Genomic DNA, 21,590 nt, shown 5'->3' on the forward strand with positions numbered 1-21,590 from the left:
TGTCACATGATGGGGGTCAACAACGTGCCTTCTCCACTTTTTATTCAGATTTTTCCCCCACCCCGTGTGCTAGTTGACAACATTTGTATCTTTTTGGAGAGCTTATGAAACTAAGTTTTTTCCGTAATTTTTACGCTAAGTGTGTTACCATTTTTTTGAGTAATTCTCTTAGATTTAAACGATAATTTCCAAATTTCTTCATGACGTGTGCTCCAATGACTGTTTCTTTCTGTGGGTATGGGAATTTTGGGCATGAATTTTTTTCCCAGTAGTCACTCATTTGTCAGCTGTTAGCAACGTGTCGATTAAGTACCCAGGATGTAGTAGTTTCTTCACAATTAGTACTTTTTTGGTCGCAAGTCAGAATATGTCACGAAAATCTACAAACTGCAATAACTCGAAACCCATTGATTTCCGACCCCCGGTGCATAGGGTCACATTTGTTGCAAATGTGCTCTAGTATTACCCCTTTCCACGAATAGGTCGAATTACTTAGTAGACAAAAATGCTTGTAACAGATCAACAATGATATTTAGGGTTTTCTGGGGAACAGCAGGTTTCACAAAATAAAAGTCATGAAGTTATAATATTTGGGGGATGGTCGATATTTGGAATTACTGATTGCTAAAACCAACAATCAAAAATGTATCACATTACGTTCACACTATTTATCAGTTTACACTCTTCCTAATACTCCTCCTTTTTTAAACAATAATTACCAATGTTCCAGAAAAATGTGTAAATCCTCTTACCCAGGCAGAATGCATGGAAATATTAAGACAATTAAAACTAAAGAGCATTGATCCATATTGTTTTTATAACGTAATTGTTACACTATACCCAAACAAGCTGGTATGCAAGTCTCTGTAGTAGTATAGCATACTGCTGGAATGTGCCCAGATTATTTCTGGGCAATAAAAAAATCGACAAATACCCCTTGATATAGCAATGATCATAATATGCTCTGTGGGAAAACAATTCGTTACCCCACGATATCGAGCACAAATTATTCATACTACCGAATCAGGCGTGGATCCACAGGGAGGGTGATCGTCCCTTCAAACTGCCAGATGTTTGGATATATTATTATGACTAATATTTTAGAAGATTATTTTGTTCAACAAGCTTGAGAGTATTTTTTGATTTATGCTCATGATAGGCTAATTGAATGAGCATAAATCAAAAAATACTCTCAAGCTTGTTGAACAAAATAATTAGTTTAAATTTTGATCCAAACTACTTGCAGTATTTCTCCAAAGGTGATGGGGCCCCGAGAACCCTTGAAAATAGGTTTTTTGTTTACATAAAACAGTGCAAGTGTAGGTTAGAATTGATTCTAGTTGAGGTGAAGTAGCCGACTGAAAATCGCCCCTCCCAAATGTACTTTTTGAATCCGTCAAATGTACAGAATATACTGAAAATGATTATATTGTGAAAATGATTATATTTGATGAAAATGGATCAATTCCAACCATTTTCAGGGTATTTTTACAGTACATCCAGTAGTATGAATAATCTGTGCTCGTTATCGTGGGGTAACAAATTGTTTGCCCACACAGCATATTCTGATCATATGATATCAAGAGTTATTTGTTGATTTTTATGCAATTTTAGGATGTTTAAATAATCTGGGCTCATTGTGGTAGTTTTCTACACTACTCTTTGTTATGTAGAAATCATGGATTTAAGGTTTGGCAGGACATTTGGGTGTTTTCAAAATTTCCACTCGTTAGAAAATAACCATGTTCCAAAATCTGAAAAAATCACATCTGCTTAGAATTCATTCTAAAGCATTTGTGTGGTTTGCTTTTGATGTCCGACAGGTCAAGTTTGCAGCAACTTTTCGCATATATAAACCCAAACGTGCACGCAGAATATAGTTCTGCTGATTTTCTCATTGTCTGGGATATGAACAGCTTGGCGGTTGAGGAAAGACTGGCACGGGAGATGCTGAGTGCCATTCTCGCGTGGACTAATACATAAATAATTCACAAACTTAACCTGTCGCAGGGCTTAGATATAATCAATAGTTTAATAGACTTACAGCCATTGAAACTAATGATAATGTCTAGACAACAGCAAAAGCAAACCACATGAATATTCATGTGAATGCTGTAGAAGGAATTCTAAGAATGACATTTCTCAGAATTTGGAATATCATAATGGTTTTTCGAAAGGGGAGGAAATTTCAGCTGCCCTGGTAAAGTGAGAATTTTGAAGCATGTCTGTTTTGTTTCCATTTTATCATTTCATACATCTATGCAGAGAAGAAACCTAATTCTTTAATGGCTCTTTCTATAAAGACTACAGAACAGAATCGCCTATTATGCATATAAAAATTAGATAATTGAGTTCTTCTACACAAGAGATGCCAAATAATCCAATATTGAAGAGGATACACATTTTTAACTAAACCACATGGAAAAATCAAGTTGGCAGCTCTGCGTTAACTTCAGTAAGAATGTAAACTTAACAAACACATGAAAATATTTCATTACACAATAAAGAAGGTTTATGGTTATATCTAAGAAACAAAAACAAGTTCAACAAAACTATGCAAAATTACCAACAACATTTTTCCCACATCCACACTTACAACACAGCGACTGTATTAAAAAAGGCTCACAGCAGCATACATTTTGTAAATGGATACTTACAATCATTTGAGCACAAAAAGCTAGCTGAAACTACATACATGTCACTGACTAGATTTCTCCACTACCATGTTACTGTAGAAATATTATTGATCCACTTTTTTCACAGTTAATATGAACTGTCCAATAATATCTCCTTGCTTTTATACACAGCTTTCCTCAAACACACATGTGCAAATGGTTTCATTATTAAATTAACTCCTGATAAGTGCTAAGGAACTAGTCAAATATACATACATAGATACAAACACATATATGTGTACACAAAAAAGTCCACTCATGAAAGGCACACTCCAGCATCGACAAAAGTGCTAGAGAAAGAAACGTCACACGTCTTGCTAAATCCCTTCTCAAATTAACACCCTGTACAGCAATTCGCAGCAGGTAAAAAAAAAAGTTGGTGAAAAAAGGGGCTGGGGAGATGAAAACAATGATTATGCTTTATAGGGTGTGAGGAATAGATTACACTGTTATTTGCTATGCACGTAATTCTCAGCTTTAACAATATTATAAAACTTGTTTCTTTTCCCCCTCATTTTACTCGACATAAGATTATGAATTAAAACAGCCAGCAGAAAATTGTTCATTACTATGTTCATTTGCCCTTGTTTTCTGCTGATATGAAACATGAATAAATGTTTTAAGTCCACTTTATGCACAGGAAGGCTAATCGAGACTGGACCTATAGTTTGAAGTGAGATCCGAACCACTATGTGCCTCCAATGGGTATCGAACCCAGGATCCCTTGATAGGAATGGGAGAATTTGCCTAGTGTTATCTATTATCATCATGCATTGTAGTCACTTATTTTCCGTGGCTTCATATTTTAGAAGCACTTGCCAACTATTTCTGACCTGGGGCTAAATAATTTGAAAATTATGTTCACTCTGCACGGTATGTTGTTTGACATATTCTTCTTAAAAGAATAACCATTGTTAAATATTATGTAATGCAATAATAATTCTTATTTGAAAGGGCATTAGATGATGTTTTGTTCCAAATTTCCAGGTTTTTTTCATACTAACCAGGACAACTTTTTTTTCTCTCTCTCTGTCCCATACACACATATTAGGGTGAGACAAATTAATCTGTAATCTCCGTAAAATTACAGAGAATTGTACTATTCTGATATATCTATAAATAGCCAGTAACTTACTGAAAACTTCTGCCACTTTGTTAGTATTTTTATGAATTTAAAGGAAATATCTAACTACTGTTTCTTCTTCAAAGCTAAATTCATCCTGTTTGATACTGATTAAAAAGCTGAATGAAACTCTACATGCAACATTTGCCATTTTATATCAGATCCGGACGAATGGCCAGGATATTCTACATGGAACAGGCCCAACCTTCAATTGGAAAGTTATAGAAATTGAATAATAGTATTTAATAACAACTTACATGATACTAAATTCAAATGTCACAGTGGTCATGCCTAATTCATAACCTTATGTCACCAGCTACTACATGAGGCCTACATGTAGAAGAACCGGGTCTCTCCCATGGTGCAGTGGTAGCGTCATTGCCTTGTAATCAAGGGGTCCTGGGTTCGATACCCAGTGGAGGCACAAGTGGTTCGGATCCCACTGTAAACTGTAGGTTCAGTCCCGATTAGCCTTACTGTGCATAAAGTGGACTTAAAACACCAACTCACCAAATGTAGAAGAACCACGTAGGGTCCTGTCACACACCTTATCACACAACGCAAGGAAAACCTTGCGTTCTGACGTCAGATGAGGAATGCCTACGTTGTTAAGTTTGGTTCAATTATCAAAATGCTAAGAGAACTGAACCTAACAACTTAGGCATTTAGCCTAACAACGAAAGTATTCCCCGGTGACTTCAGAATCCTTTGTACGATAAGGGATACCCGTCCTCCATAAATCCATGTTGCAACAGCTGGAAGGGAACGGGTAGGCTGAGAATTATGTTCACTAGACAGTAACATACAGGGTCATTTTTCCAGTGCACCCTTATTGTCGCACAAAATGCATAGTGGGTCTAAACACCAACAATGAAGTGGTTAACAATCAAATGGGGGTAGGTACAGGAATTATAGTGAGCTTTCAGACTTAAGTGACCTGCAGGTTTCACACTGACTTGATAAGCAACTAGGGTCCCTCCAGCCTACAAGACTGTATTCACCATGTACGCCATTGAGAAAACTACCCAGTCCAAGCGACATGTGCAGCTTGTCATATCACTTCTATTCTAAAGCTTCTATTTTTTTCTGAAGGTTGGTTTCTAAGAGACATGTCACTTATTGCTTCGGTCTGAAAGCTTGCATAAACATAGGAATAAAAGCCACCTCCACTATCATCATGAAGGTAATTCTTCAAATACCATTCTTACACATTGATGTCTCTAATGTCACTGTTCTGATGTTACCTAATTTTTACACATTATGATGTTTGTGCATGTTATAAGCAAGCAACACTTAACTTTGCAATTGGCTCAAAAGAAGTTTTCTTTGTCCACAGCATTATGCATAAACTTTGATACAACAGCCTTAGAAGCTACACTAATTTTTAGTCTGTGTATTCAAACTTGACAGAAGGCAAAAAAAATTGCCCCTTTCACTTTGGGACAAATAAATGAGTGAAGATGGTAAGAATGCATTCTCCCCTACCCCAATGCACACAAACACATACATTGTAGGGATTTTAGGCCCACAATACTACCAAGGAACATTTTATTATTTTTGCTTCAAAATGAATCATATTTCATTTTGAATGTCTTTGTATTATGCATAATTTGCATTTATCCTAACAATTTACTCATCAGAAATGCATAAGTAGCAAATTGTGATCAACTATTTATTCTTAATTCATTTAAAACACAATACTAGCTTCACCCTCAAAAAACAAAAAAACAAGTGAATAATGTGTAGAAACAGAACAATTGCAAGATTATGGAATGGTTTGCTTACATATTTGTTGATAAGACTTCTGTGGAAATATTCCTCATGAATACAGCTATGATCATTGTTTCAAGACCTCTTTAATATTAAATAAAATGTTAATAGGATTTTAAATATAACTTCATACAGTACCATTATATGCAAACCCATTTTTACTTGCCACTACATCACTGCCTTTGTTAAGACTCACTTGTGTATGAATATCTTTTATATTAATCAACATACTTCCGACTTACTGGAAGAAGATTAGTATTTCTCCTTGCCACTTTTTTTGAATTACACAATAATGAGGACTGTTCATGCTTGCAACTTCTTCATAGTACACTCTTCAAAATTTTGTTCCTTGCGTGTACCTATGCATCTTCAATGGCTTTCAAAAGTGATGTTTATAGTATCATTATGCTAGTTATGAAAACTGGCTTTTAGTGGTATAAACAATGAGATAAACTCACAACATGCAACTTGTCTCTTGTCTTCCAAATTTTCAGAACTGACCTCAATTCTTCTTCCGGGGGTGGAAGAAAAGAATGCGCCATGGAAAGATTAAAACACAGTTTAAGTATTCATTCATGTTATGGGACTCTAGACATCGTAAGATATGAATATAGACAAGCGAATGTGCTTACATAGGTGGATATTAACGGTTCAAATAATTTAAAAGGATTAAAAGTACAAAAGTGTGTAGACCGTTCATGTCACTGAAGCAGTCACCTGGTCCTTGCAGCTTTAACAAAATTAACAGAACAATAGTGTTTTATACTTCTAATCCCTTTTAACAATTTTCATCATGTTTTAATCTTTCCATGGAGCATTCTTTTCCCCTCCCATCCCCGAAGAAGGATCAAGGTTAGTCCCAAAATGTGGAAGACAAAGCAAGGTACGTGTTATGATTTTATCTATTTTTTAACATGTTGACGAGACACTTTACCAGTACCTAAAATTTCTTCTTAGTTGATATCTTACAATGACCCTTATGGACCTTTGTAGCTTTGCAAAATAGAGAATATCTACAATGTATATTCCATTCATTTTCCTCTCTTCATCAACTGGTTCATATTATATGTAACACTGAGAACATTAAAATAAATTTAGATGAATTCTTACAGAAGTTTCCAAGTTCATCAATGCCATGTCTGCACCATCAGGTTCAGAAGACGAGAAATCTACCAATGAGAAAGTATTGATTTCTAATTATGTCGGAAACATTAATCCCCTCATTATTTAGTGTGATGTATTATGCTATATACCTACATAGAAATAAAATTGTTCATATTATTCCACGATCAATACCTTCTCTTCAAACCACAAGAATGGCACTTTTGATTTTTGACTTGTATTGACAGAAAAACAAATCACAGTATTATCTAGTAACAATAATACCCTTGTGAAAGAATCAACTGATGAAATAGAAATAGAAATGGATGAAATTTGCATAGTAGATATTCCATATTATGAAGTTTACATGAAGAAAAAACACTATAACTCATAACAAAAAATAGTATACTCAATAAAATTGGTACGTGCATGCAAAAGATATCACAATGAACAAATGTTTCAAGAGATGAAATAATAGACTTTGTATTCTATTATAAAACAGATTATGGTATAAAATGTACTTGCAACCTGCATGTTCATTATGTCAACATTTGAGAAGAACATCAAGCACCATGCCATGTATTTAAACCACCAGAGGCACTACAATATTATTAATCCAAACATTTTTGCATTCTGCAACAAATAATACTGTCCAAAGACTCATTTTATGTACTGAAAAGTATGTCTTGAATGGAAATAAAGGTTAACATTATAATTATTATTACATTTTAACAGTAGTTTATACTGTGGCAACAAAATGAGAAATTATTCATATTTCATGTACAATTAGGAAACTACAATACTTGTAGCAGTGTTTTCCTCTTTATAAAAACAGGTACAAAACAAAGTTAACTCACATATGTGGTGTCAATGTCAAAATAGTGTAGTCACACACTAACACTTCTACTATTATTTTTAATAACAAAAAATGTGTTCGTGTCACATGATAAAACATATCTTTACAATTTTTCATACATTTCAACTTAACACATTATAATCCTCTAACTTCACATTGATTCAACTTCATTTTTTTCCCATGAGATTCTTTCACAAAAACACAGACAATATGTTGTCATATTCTCGCACAATATAAAACCAAGCAAGCAATAAAGATTCCAGAGGCAATACAGACAAGCAAATACTTTTTCAAGTTTCTCGAAAATCATGTACCAAAAGCTACCTAACTTAAAATTTCAATTTTATTGTGACAATATTCTGTTTGTTATACAAATTAATTTGCAAAACAATGCAGTTTCAAGTGGTATTAAAAAACCACACGATCTTAAGGTAATTCTCAGCAGCATTCTTGGCATTATGCCAATAAATTAAATAATATTTTGATTCTTTTTTAGAATCTATTAAGGAATTCATGACTGTCTGATATTTTCTATTGATTATTTGGCTGTTTGGCACTTTAAACTCATGTCATAATGTAGTAATTTAAGAATGTAAATAACATTTTTTGAATGAAATATCTTTTAGCACAAAGACCATTAATTAATATTGAACAAGCTTCATTTTAAGTACGCAGTCAGTCTCAGCTGTGAATAATACTATTCAAGATGCACTTCCAGATAAATTTTGCTCTCCCTTTTACAGAAATGGAAACCAAATCAAAAACATAAAACACAGATGGAATTATTCAAGTACCAAAACTCACATTGCAATAATTGACAGGCATATGTGTAAAATCCACGGATCAAAGCAGAAACATATTCATGTTTGAACAGGATGTGATACAATGAACATTTCCATCTGCATACAGCAAATTCACAATTATATATATTCCAAGACTTGACCATTTAGATCTTTTGCTCCTATGAATAGGCCTCGAATATTTTAAAATGGGTGCTGCCGGCAAAGATGGAACAAGCAAATTTCACTGACATTATATTGAGAAATATATTTAAATATGCAAAACAAAGGCCTGCATCATTTTCAACAGAACGTTTACATGCTAGACCAACAAACAGGAAAACTGAAACTTCATATTCATATATCCAATGCTTCGTACTGACTAATACTATAAACAATGAATGTAAACTCTTCAATGAATCATGCATTATAAATATACAATATAACATAAATTGCAATAATAACGTGAATATATATTTTACCAATCCATAAAGTCTGTTCTTAGGTTGCATATATTTTGTTCAAACAAAGAGTCATAATTTATTATTAACGGCAGCATTTAATGACAATGTCCAAATTTAAACTACATTTTTTCCTTAATTATATATGCATATTTTAACCCAGTTTTCCATTTCCACAAGTCTTTTCATTTAATTATACAGGAGAATAATCTCTACTGCTCCAATAATTACATATGTATAATTTGCCAGTAATCATATTCTATAGGCTTATTAAAGACTTCACGTAGTACCAGAATATAATAGTGTTATCCATGTTGCATCACTTATTAATAAAGAAGGCATCACATATGTATATATTGCAGATTATGTTTATTTACACAAGTGGCACAAAGTTCAAACTAATTATATACATATACATAATTCTTACCAAAATATCTCCAAATAAATATATTATTGTGCACTTCAACGTTTGGCATTTTGTGTTAAATGAATAAATAAACTTATCTTCATGCATTAAATAACATCTGAAAAATCAATATATGAACTGTATATATACATATATATGGTTTGCAAGCATGTCTTTCAGTACATTTTCAGCGATACTCACCTCTATCACATACTGTTACATCATCAATACTGTTTCTCTTATCTATTAATTACTCGATATTCTTAGATTGCATTAGACATTACAGACAAACAAAGGCAGCCAGGTTAAGTCTTGCGTTCTTACGATATAACATGGGCAGGCAAAATCAAAAGCATTTTGGGCACATAATCAATAATATTTCAAAGAGCAAAAAATACTTATTCAGGATTACTTCCTAAAGAAAGACAGCACGACGACCGTTGTTCGGGTTGTTGTCGCCGTAAATCGACCGTATCACCAATGTAAGGTTTATCCAATTTTGCTTCCATCCTAGCCCAACTTTCCACCGCCAACGAAAAAGCTGTCTCAACGTTGGTGGCATCTTTAGCACTTGTTTCAACGTACGGCGGGTTTCCGTTTTCCTGACACCAACTCAACGCTTCTTCGGTTGACACTTCTCGTTGGGAAGCGTCGACGTCAACTTTATTCCCTACGATGATAAATGGAAAGCTGCTCCCATCCTTCACATCTGCATAATATAGGAATTCATTCCTCCACAGAGTCAAGTTTTTGAAACTGATTTGGTCATCCACGGCATAAGTGAGGAGGCAAATATCCGAACCACGGTAAAATGGGGTCCTTAAGCTTTTGAATCTTTCTTGGCCTGCAGTGTCCCAAATCTAGAAACAATAGATCGAACATTGTTATTAAATTACATTAAAATATTAATAGAAATTGCGAGTAGGCGACTTTACATTTATTCTTTGTAGAAACACTTTTTTCAAATTGTACTCAATGCTATGTTATTCCCACTGCAAACATCAAAACAAAATTTTACCCCACTAATTCCTACAGCTACTATGTTTATGATCTAACAACAGCCATTACCACCTGCATTCAACATATCTCACCGACAGAAGATCTTCAATAACATGTGGAAGCATATCATGGGGCATGTGGGTGTCATTTAAATGTTCATATTTACTATGTGCGAATTACTCATAAGATTAACAATAAAAATTACAATTTTACTTACTTTTTTTTTTTGAGAGTATGATACGTTTTCTTCAATTACGACGTTTTGAGATATAACATCTCTCTTCTTCAGGTTTCGTTGTTATAAGCAATTCATAAAGTCATCGCTTCGTCAAGATATTTCTTCCATAGTCAACAGGATCAAGGGTTAGGTGAAATGTGAGCGGGGAAAAAGTATAGGAAAATAGATTGCACACTGACAATTTACGTACTTTACAGCCATCATTTACCTAACCTATAAACTTATTTGTCCTCCTGTATCAATTTTGAAAAACTTTTAACTTAGGTAAACGATGGCTTTAAAGGACGTAAATTGTCAGTGTGCAATCAATTTTCCTATACCTTTTCCCCGCTCACATTTCACCTAAACCTTGATCCTGTTGACTATGGAAGAAATATCTTGACGAAGCAATGACTTTAACAACATAACCTGAAGAAGAGAGAAGTTATCTCTCGAAATGTCGTAATTGAAGAAAACTTATCATACTCGCAAAAAAAACATAAGTAAAATTGTAATTTATATTGTCATTTCCAACATCTGCCGTGAGAAAGACTGCAACATGGTGCACAGTGTTTTATTTTACTGCATAGTGACTTTATGGAAACACTGTACATTTCAGTGTTTCGCAATGTTCACGAGATCACAGCTCAGTAAATTCATATCTGAAAAATCGATCCTCCGATACTAACAATTTTACCCGTAAACATCTTTCTAATTTTTTAGAACTTCATACATTGATGTATATGACCCTGAAATAATTAATAAATAAATTATTGCATAACATAAACATAACCATAAATAGTAATAGTTCGATTATGTCTAGGCACGTTGACAAAAATAGCATTAGGTATAAATTAGTTGTCCACCATTGGATCTAATGAATTGCAATTTTCGTCAGGCCAACATCATTAAATTGATTTGGTGCTGATTTTCTTGTGAACACCGAAAAAATTACAATAATTCAGAATAATTCCACTAATAGTGGTTATTCGTTATGAACATTGATGTGCAAACTACAATAACAAATTTCAGGAAGAGCTTCTCGCGGCCCAGTAATGGGGCATGGCTCAGCAGTTGAAAAACACTGGTATATATTTTGAACTGCATACATATTCATGTTCCACAGTTCGCAGGTTAATGCACAAAAATATGGCCGGGGGGCGCGAAAACGTTTACTTTTAAACTCGCTCAAGTCAAATTACATTTTACGTTGTTTACATATCTCTCTCCCACTAGCTAAATCTGGAAAGTGTTCCCCTTTTTTTGTTACATTTGAAATCAATTAGCAGACCTTTACTATTAAAGTAATTTGTTTGTATCAGCATCTTGAGTACTTCTTAATATCTTTCTTTTACATCTATATGTTAATCACAACTTGTTTGTTTGTTTCAGTTGGTGTTTTAAGTCCACTTTATGCACAGTAAGGCTAATTGGGACTGGACCTACAGTTTAAAGTGGGATCCAAACCACTATGTGCCTCCATCAGGTATCGAACCCAGGACATCTTGACTACAAGGCGACAACGCTATCACTGCACCATCGGGAAGGCTCGTTAATCACAACTATGAAGATAAATGAGGATTCTGAGATTCTTCACTTCACGTTTTGCTAACTACACTCACAGAGGGTGACTACGTACCATAAATAAACACTTACCTGTAATGTGTACATTTCACCATTAATTTCTATATCCTTATTGAGGAATTCAACCCCGATTGTGTGGAAAGAATGTTCATCGAAGTGGTTACTAACAAATCTATTCATAAGGCATGATTTTCCCACTCCACCATCACCCAAAATAACAACTTTCAGCAATGTGTTTTTGCTAGGCTGGCGCATATGCCTTGCCTGGAAATTTCCAGATGCCATCAGGGTATGATTTTTACTTCAAGGTATGGTTTACATACAGTCAGCTTTATGGGATTTCACAATACCATCATACAAAAGGGTATTCTGCCCAGACATTCTTCTATACATTCTGAAACAAAAATTGCACATACAGTTTGAGGTTACAAGTTATATACTTTTATTGCAAGTTATTCTAACATAACAATAACAAAGGTACATTAGTCTCATACCATTATTAATAAGGCCTTATAGTCTTGAACACTTCCTGTTTGTGTGTAATTGATAAAAAAAATGATTCGAAACGAAAATCACACTATATCCTGAAGCTGTTATGTTAAAATTTAGGTAACAGTTCCCAGGGGTAAATAAAAGTTACAATAATTCAGGTGTCAGCTCCTTTTTCTCAAGAGTCAGCATTGTATAGATTTGCAAATACGAGCTATGAAAGCCATGAATGAATATATATACACACCTTATTAAAATTTCTCATTATTTCTCAGGAATTTTGAACTATTTTAAAATTTTTGGAGGCGACCAAATGTTTGGGGCTGACGACTAAAATTTTGTTGTATCAAATGTGTGTCAAACATGCCCGAATATCTCAATCCAACATTCATACATGGTTTTGGATGCACATGCAACCCAACCCAACCCATTTTCCCTGCTTTGCTTTTCCTCCACTCTGTTGTTTCCAAATGACGACACTGCAGAAAGTATGTGTGCATCGTGCACCATGCAAACTTGAGGTGGGGAGGGGTAGAGTGGGGCAAACCGTGGCCCAACCGAGGCTCCTTGCTTGTGCACGGAAAAACCCTGTTTTCACATTTGTGGACTGCTCTTGCGTGCACCAGTGTCCAGTCTATGTTGACAAAAGAATGCGATAAATGCACTCGTGAACGTTGGTTGACGTGGTAGTAATGTTCGTTCTGTTTACCTCACTTTTTTTTTTTGTTCGGTGGTAGTTGGCTGTGAGTGAAGTGGTTCCAGAGAAATACGATACGTGGGTGCAAATGATTGGTCACATCAAGGAGGACATTTTAGGAGTAATAGAGCTTCCAAACTCTACTTCTGCTGGTTTCTTCACAGCCATAACTGACTATTTAGATAAGACAATAGGTTCAAATAAATACAGAAACAAGTGTTACATTGTAGGCCTGGGTACTGCAGCAAATATGGTCGGGCACAAATCAGGATTGGCTGTGCAAATGAAAGCTATTTGTAATAAAATGATAAAATATTCACTCACTTGCACACCGTTTGCAGTTAGCTGTGCTGTATGCTTGTGGTGAAGTTGAATATCTTAGAGCATTTGATTCCGTGATTAGGAATATTTTTCAGTGTTATCATGGCTCTGCTAAAAGACTTCACCTCTTGAGAGAAATGGCAGAAGTTATAGGAGAAGAAATTCTAAAACTGAGTGGTATCCACACTATTAGGTGGTTAGTGAGCAAAAAGTACTGTAAGAGCTTTCTTGCAATCATGGAAAGCTGTTGTGACCCATCTTGAATAGGTGGCCCATGGAAAAGACAATGATGGCGCTAAAGCTAAGGGTTTGCTGAAAAGTTTGAAGCAATTTTAATTTGTTAAGCTTCTGTACTTCCTTTTGGATTTCTACAGGGAACTGAACCCTTTAAGCGTGGCACTACAAAATACAAGGGTTGATCAAATGAAAAGGTACAAAACGACACTGTCGGTGTAAATGAATACTTTATTCAAAGTATCCTCCATAGGCCTGAGCACATTGATCCCATTGATGAACGAGCCGAATGATTCCTTTTTCCCAGAATTCCTTTGGCCGTTACGCGACCCAGTCCTTCACAGCATCCTTGAGTTCATCGTCCGAGGTGAAGCGCTTTCCTTTGAGATGCTTTTTCAGGGGACCAAACACATGGAAGTCACGGGGGGATAAGTCCGGACTGTAGGGTGGATGGTCTAGCTGCTCCCACTTGAACCTGGCCAGTTCCACGTGTGTGACCCTGGAGACGTGCGTTATCATGGAGCAGAAGCACACCCTCCGTGAGCAGCCCCGGTCGTTCGCCTTCCCCATAAACGTTCACCATCCGGCGATGAATATCGGCCGGTTTAACACCTTCCACTGTCAGAAAACGGATAACGCCTCGCTGATCCTCAACAGTCGAATTTGCCAATGTTAACGCCATCCTGTCCGAACACTCACTGTCGCGTCACTTGGACGGCACTCTGTATCGGAGCCTCTGCTCTCTCCTGCACATGCGCGTTCCCCTGCATGCTCCGATGCCGTGTGGCGACTCCAATCGCACCCCTACATATCACGCTACGTTCTCCCATCGCGGCATCGGTATTATATAAACGATTCCGTTGTTATGACGTTTCGTACCTTTTCATTTGATCAACCCTTGTAAGAATCTTTTGATTGCATCTCTGAAAAATAAGAATTGAACACTGGATGACCTAGAATCTAATGTTGGACCAAGCAAACAAGCTTTCTTGGACCTTGTATCAATTTCAGGGAAGATCAGGGATGTGCAGCTCACAAACATTCAAAATGGAGAGCAAAGTTTCAGACTGTTAGAGGAAACTTAATTAACAATGCGAAGGTGTACATCACAGAAAGATTGCAATCTATATCAACAGATGTGATTGCATCTCTGCATGTTTTTGACACCTTGGGTTGGCCTCCCAAAGAAAATATTCTTCAGTTTGGGATAGAAGAAATAAAGAAGTTCTACATGTACTTGAACCCGAGCCTTTATAATGAGAAATGGATGTTCTGTTAGCATAGTGGACAGAATACAAACTTTTGTTTCCTTCTCTGACTTTGAATCAGATGCTGGAGAAGATTCACAGTGAGGCATGTTCAACAAGATTTCCCACATTTTGACATTTTGTGCTGTTCTACCAGTGAGCACAGCTTCATGTGAGAGAGGTTTCAGCTGTCACAACAGACTCAAGACTACTTACAGGAACTCTCTGAAGACTGAGACACTGGATGATTTGCTCTGAGTTTCCGTAAATGGACCCTCCCCTCCTGTCAGAGTTTGACCCAGCAGCTGCGATTGATAAGTGGTACTTCAGTGCAGAATGACAGTGCTACACAAACATTAATTCCTAAGGTATGTTCTCTTTAATAATTGCTCATATTTTTATTATTTATAAATATAAAATAGTGGCGACCAAAGTTTTTAGTCCGGCGACTGACTTCAACCTTGAAATTTCATGGCCTGCTCTTGACCCTCTGTACCCCTAGAGAAAGTGAAATATCTTGCATGGTTTACGAAGATTTTGTTGTTTATGAACGTTTTCCGTTCTTTTTGCTCTCGGAAATGCCTTATTGTGAGGTAAAGTACGTCTGTTGCCTCAACATGTTACTTTACTGTGAAGCAGAACAGTCCGAAGGCTTAGCGCAAGTGAATATAGCACCCAAACGACTTTCCACAACAGCAGCTATAATTTTACATAGTTAGGTTAGGATTGTTACTGATAGTTATTTTCAGCATGTTCTTTCACTATTTTAGTGTACATACAAACAGTTTTTCGTAACAAAAAGCTTAAAAAAAACTCCGAAATTGCAGGTTTTAACTTAGATGGGCCATTCTTTGGGATCAAATATCTGCGTTATTTGTGCTTTCCTAACACGGGAATCACTTTTATATTACGTAAAACATTTAAATCTGTCTATTAAAAAAAAATCGACGTAATTTTCAAGGGGTACAGTGGGTAAACAGCCCCATCTTTTTAAAATGAATAATAGAATTTTCGGTAACAGTTCCATATATCAGACACACATTAAAATCGGATATTTTGTGTTTTGCATTGTTCGTACTTACCAATTGTGTATTGCGGAACATAGTTCAAGGTGCCATTATGCTTTTTACACGAAAACAAACAATTTTTCACACGGAGAGTAATTTTTGTTATTCATTTTTTCGCTTGCGTAACACACAATATGGCAGGCACAGCTTGACTATCATTGTGGGTATGCAGTGTTTCCAACCTTCTTCACCGAAAAATACCTACTATCATGTTCGTCACGTGTGCAAATTGTACATTATGCACGGGTAGCTGACGTATAGCCCCATGAACCATTTCAGATGAAGTTAGGTTAGGTTTCGTTCAGTGGCGACTCGTGGCTTTTTCGGAGTGTAGGAAGAAGTTATGGTAAACCGAGGAAAGTTTGAAAAATGGGTTGGCCTAAGTTCCTTTTGTTTTATTGCAATTTCATCATGCTACGAATGCAATTTTTACATGGTTCAATTTCGATGTACGTCTGTTAACACATACTGTGGAGTTTTAGCAATTACTTAAGGTTTTTGTTCAATATATGCTTTCGTGGTTAGGTTAGGCAGGTTAGGTTTGGTTCCCTTAGAATTAAAATAAAGTCTCTAAATGCATTCTACTAAGGTTCCGATTTACTTCTACATTCATTCCCACGCTTCTACGATATTTACTGTCGCTTGTCGACTGAGAATATCCTGTCCATGAGAAGTGCGTAATGTAATTCTAAAGTTGTTTTTTTCAACATAAATAACTTCCCCCCCCCCCCCCCCCCCGAGTCCAAAAAGTGCTCATTACTTTAAGGAAAGTTCAAATTTCGTGTGACAATTATTTCCATTGTAACGTGCCCACCGTTACATGGTGGTATGGTTTGGTAAAGTGATATATACATATATATTGAAAAACATTCTGCCGGCACACTGTCTATGGCTCACATTTTAGTTTTGTAAGAAAGACGCTATTGATTTATGTTATTTCTCTTTCGGTCAAAGAATGTGTTCTTCCCATTGTTGTTGGTTTGTAACTGATAAAGAATTGTCTATTTCTTCTGTATAGAATCGGTAGAATGCAATGTGCTTTTAGTTATTTTTATGTTTGGGGATTTTTACTGAGTAGGATTGAGAGAATTTTGAACGTACGGTTTGTATCTCTGTTTAAAGTGAGTTGGCAACGCGTACTCATAGTTAGGATTTTCGCCGCCCATGCGCCACTCCCAAACGTTATAAAAGGAGCGCAGACGGGCCGAGAGCTCAGTTGACTGCCAGATGCCAACTGCGGAAGGATCGGAAGATCTGGTCCCCAAGACTTCGGTCTAGGATAAGTCCCCGGCCAGATCTTCCCTAACTGATGTTTCTCCCTTACTGATCCGGTTCCAGGTTCAAACCTCGGACAAGCCCCCGACCGGGTCCCTTCTTCAACAGTACCTTGGTTCCCAGGTGTAAACCCCGGGAAGGTCCCCGACCAAGGAACTGAAATGGATGAGTCCCTCACGAACCGGTTCCTAGGTGCAAACCCTGGACAGTCCCCGACCGGTTATCCCCGTAGATCCTGGTTCCAGGTGCAAACCTCGGACGAGTCCCCGACCAGGTTCTCGCACACCGTCCGTCCTGATTCGTTGGGAGGTACCGTTTGACGCTTGTCACCTGGCTCAGGCCCAAAAAAAGGTACCCGCGGACCCTGTGCATCTTGTTTCTCTAACTTCTACCCCCCCCCCCCCAGTTGGCAATCTTGATAGGGTTCGCATTATTATTATTATTGGTCAAGTGTGTCACATGGGGTTTTTCTTTTATGTAATCACGTTGGACCCTTTTTCTGTTAATTGGTTTTCGTTAATTAGTCACGTGGGCCCGGATAATTATTAATACATTATGGGACTCGCGTATTTGTATCAAGTGGGAAACCTTAACTGGGATAAAATAGAGTAGTGCGTTGTTCCCATGTGGGCTAAGGTTTGGTGGTCACTAACTGAGATAAACTTTGGCTATTTGGATCCAATCTGGTAAGGTAATTAACTGTAATCTATCGGGGATAAAATTGTATGCAACCACCAGAGTATTTGTAAGGTAATTATTTTGTCATGTTAACGGGTCAATGCTTTACCCGGGGGTCGAACCGATTATCATTTAACACAATATTTTGTTGTAAATACCTTGTATTCACTGTTTGCGGTAAAATATAAATGACTATTGCTCACACTCAAAAAGGATATCCATGTTTTTCATTTCAAGCTTCTCTGTTATTCACGTTACACCCAGCAAGCCCTGAGATATCCAGAATCTGTGTTCTCCGACTAAAATGTAGTTAGCATTTATGGGTAGACTTTTGCCGTCCTCCTAATTGTGTGTACGCGTGGTAGGACGTTGCACCATAATTCTACAATAATTAGTCTTTGTGCTAGGAGAAATCATAAAACAATCGGAACCATTACCAATGGGTTCAATTACATTCACACGTCTTGCTTGTACTACCCATTGCATTGCATTTAGCTGCAGGCCATGCTCAAGGTGTGGCAAGGGACCCTTGTCCTCACTTTGAACTACAAAATATTTAAATGTGAAACTATAAAAATCGACGAAAATAACATTGATGATATTTCAGATTTTGCAAGAATTTATATTTTCTTCCGCCTCCCTGTCGTGTGCAGTGACTATGATAAAAAGTGTTGCTTAAACCTTGAAATTATGCTAAATGTTTCTAAATTGTGATAGGATTTATTATTAATTACTCCCTCTGTCCCATAATTATTGTCCGGTACACTTTTGTTTGTTGTCCCATAATAATTGTACGATATTCAAACTTTGACATTGGTGTATACAGAAGAAGTAAATGAAACACGGGAATGTGTCATACAATGTTATTACTCAAGGATCAGTACAAATTGGCCGATCAAGTATCCAAATGAAGCTAAATAAAAAGTTACCATTTTGGCATACCGGACAATAATTATGGGACAGAGGGAGTATTAATTTTTTTCGGATAATTGTAATTCTGCATCTGCTTCTCTAGAGTTTGAACTTGCGTTACTTATTCTTAACAGTTATGTAATGGTGTAAATCCCTCCCCCCCCCCAAATTTGTTTAAAATGGTGCAACAAACGACATGGGTTCAACATCGAACATAAAAAGGTTTGAGAAAATTGTTTACCCCCAACTTTCTACAGATTTCGTACCATAAAATCTCCTGATGAACTAAATTGGGCAGGATGAAAAAAAGATAGAGGATGGATTGTGATATGGTTGTATAAGAGCTTTCCGCTGGATCGGCATACTCCCTTTCATTTGAGACAAGTCCGCTGCTGAAGTAGAATTAAGATTTGGACATAATTTTATTCTTATTCTTATTCAAATGGTTTGTGAGGCTATGTGTCAATGGTTCGTGGGGCTATGTGTCAGTGGTCCGTGGGGCTATGCGAGAATGGTGTGTGCGGCTAAGCATATTTTTTTCGAAACCAATTTTTCACTATTGTAACCTATACGTGACCCTACGTAACCTAACCTTACCGGAAATGGTTCGTGGGGCTATGTGTCAATGGTTTGTGGGGCTACTTAGGTATTTTTGGGTGCAGTGGGGTGGAAACACTGCATGCCGAGTACGATAGTGAAACTGTGACCGCCATTTTGCGTGTTACCGAAGGCAAAAACAAACTAAGAAAACTTACTCGATATGTCGCAAATAGAGCTTATTTCCATGAAATAATCAAAATGCCACCTTCAGTAATGTTTCTCAATGCAGAATACGTAAGTACGAATATTCATATTAAATAAACTAGCAAATTTCAGTCGTTTGTCCGATACGAGAAATTTACCCAAATTCCTTCAAATTCAATTTCCCTCTCCCATGGATTGGTGTTTGCAGATTATGTTAGAAACGGTGCTAAGAGCCAACAAAGATCAAATTGTGCTTGGTTTAGTAACATTTTGTTGGGGTTTGCATCGCTGATTCAGGGAAGTCTTGCTGCGTTGAACTCTTAAAAAGTAGAGAACTGGAAATAAGCAAAAATGAACTGTAGGAAGTTAAGCATGCATAGTTTTAAAAAAAGGGGGTTGGAAACACTGACAGGAGGTTACGTCATCAAACGTACGCAGCATAATGAAAGCAATGGCAATTGTGCGTCGGTGAGATATTTGTTTTAATAAACATGATTTCCTCCGCAATCAAATAATTCCACGATGAAAGAAAATACCTCGACGAATGTTGGAAACCTTAGAGAAACTCATTTCCGCCAGTAGTTTCTTCTATAAAAATGAAGAAATGTGTCTCCGATATACGGAACTGTTACCGAATTTTGTCCTTCCTTTTTTTTTTTTTTTTTTTTTTTTGTGAGATGGCAAAGATGTGTGCGGGATTAGAAAAGCGCACTTTTTCACTGGTATTGCCTTTTATAAAGTTCTAGAATTTTGAGAATTAAATTTGAAATCATCTTCCTTGGATCTTTCGCATAAATAATAACAGAACTGTGTAACATGGTATTGGATTTGACAACCTGTCAAAAGTACCCACCCTTAGAACATCGCTTATTTTTACACTAACCATATAAGCTTATAATACTTTATTGAAACAAATTAAATATGTGTTAAATACTCACGTTTCATATTTTAAATCGAACGGTATGCTTTTAATAAAATGTCTTCACAATCTATTGCATACATTACAACTTAAAAGCAGCCTACAAATGAGTCACAGTGTACTGGTCAAGTCATTCGAGTCAATTTCACATTTATGGATTATAGAAATTATCCACGACCGGGATATTAGATTAGATTACAAACCAAATCTAGCTTGCTACAGGGGTAAAGAAAAGGGGTGAAAACAATATTCTGTACATTGTGCTTTTTTTTGTAGAAAGTAAAAATAAATGTTATTCCATTTTCAAATAATTGAAATGAAAGTATTGGCCTCTGTGGAATTTTAAATAATATATATATACACATATATTTCCAGAGGCGGTGAACTCCCTCGTTCGTTTACAATACTACTACTAATATCGTATTTATTTTCTAATTATCCTTATATGAAATTACCACGTAAATAATATAAAAGGTATATTTGGAGTGGGATCCATGCAAATTGTCCATGACTATTTTCATTAATTTTTTTCCTCTTACATCCTATGGGCTTTTAAGCGATGGATTTTCATGTATGCTGGTGCAGAAGTTGTCAACAGAAAGTGCACAAACATGGTGATGGACAATTTGCACGGTAATACTCATGGATCCCACTAGTGATGGGTTCAAGCCGTTCATTTGTGCGAGTCGACTCATGAGCGCTCGCTCACTGAGAAGAGTCGTTCAAATGAGTCGTTCAAAAGAGTCGCCAAGCTTCTTTTTCTCGAAACACATGCCTAAAGAGGGGGAAGGGGGTAGGTGGTGTTGAAGCAGATGATTGTATTTAAGTAAACGAACACAACGTACGTCCTTCAAGATTAATAAATTGTATTGCATTTTTGTGTATGTGTGTGTGCGTGTAGCCGACTAGATGGCCAAGGTTCTGAAGTAATCGACATTTGATCTTGCCACAGAAGTTCCCGGGATCTAGTCCCGTTCTGGGCAAGGATATTCTTTACGAGTGTCCCTTCATCTATATCATCACGCATCATCCTCAT

The 21,590-nt window shown here is 36.5% G+C and overlaps 1 protein-coding gene across 1 annotated transcript; it reads right to left on the reverse strand.

Moving 5' to 3' along the window:
* Positions 1 to 358: 358 nt before the first annotated feature.
* Rab9 (RAS oncogene family member Rab9) lies at positions 359 to 20,679 on the reverse strand. Its single transcript, XM_083119500.1, has 3 exons — positions 20,574 to 20,679; positions 12,044 to 12,365; positions 359 to 10,031 (listed from the first exon to the last, which is right to left on the reverse strand). Exons 2-3 carry the CDS (start codon positions 12,254 to 12,256, stop codon positions 9,570 to 9,572), a joined length of 675 nt encoding a protein of 224 aa, XP_082975626.1. The 5' UTR covers positions 12,257 to 12,365; positions 20,574 to 20,679; the 3' UTR covers positions 359 to 9,569.
* Between the last annotated feature and the right edge of the window lie 911 nt (positions 20,680 to 21,590).

Source organism: Lepisma saccharinum, chromosome 3 (assembly GCF_977018435.1).
Source record: "Lepisma saccharinum chromosome 3, izLepSacc3.1, whole genome shotgun sequence".
In the NCBI taxonomy this organism is placed as follows: domain Eukaryota; kingdom Metazoa; phylum Arthropoda; class Insecta; order Zygentoma; family Lepismatidae; genus Lepisma; species Lepisma saccharinum.

Excerpts from the sequence above, each read along its gene's own strand:
- Rab9 (XM_083119500.1), bottom strand. The coding sequence starts at position 12,256 with ATGGCATCTGGAAATTTCCAGGCAAGGCATATGCGCCAGCCTAGCAAA. Across the intron at positions 10,032-12,043 it reads GTGAAATGTACACATTACAG|ATTTGGGACACTGCAGGCCA; the intron begins GTAAGTGTTTAT and ends TATTGTTTCTAG.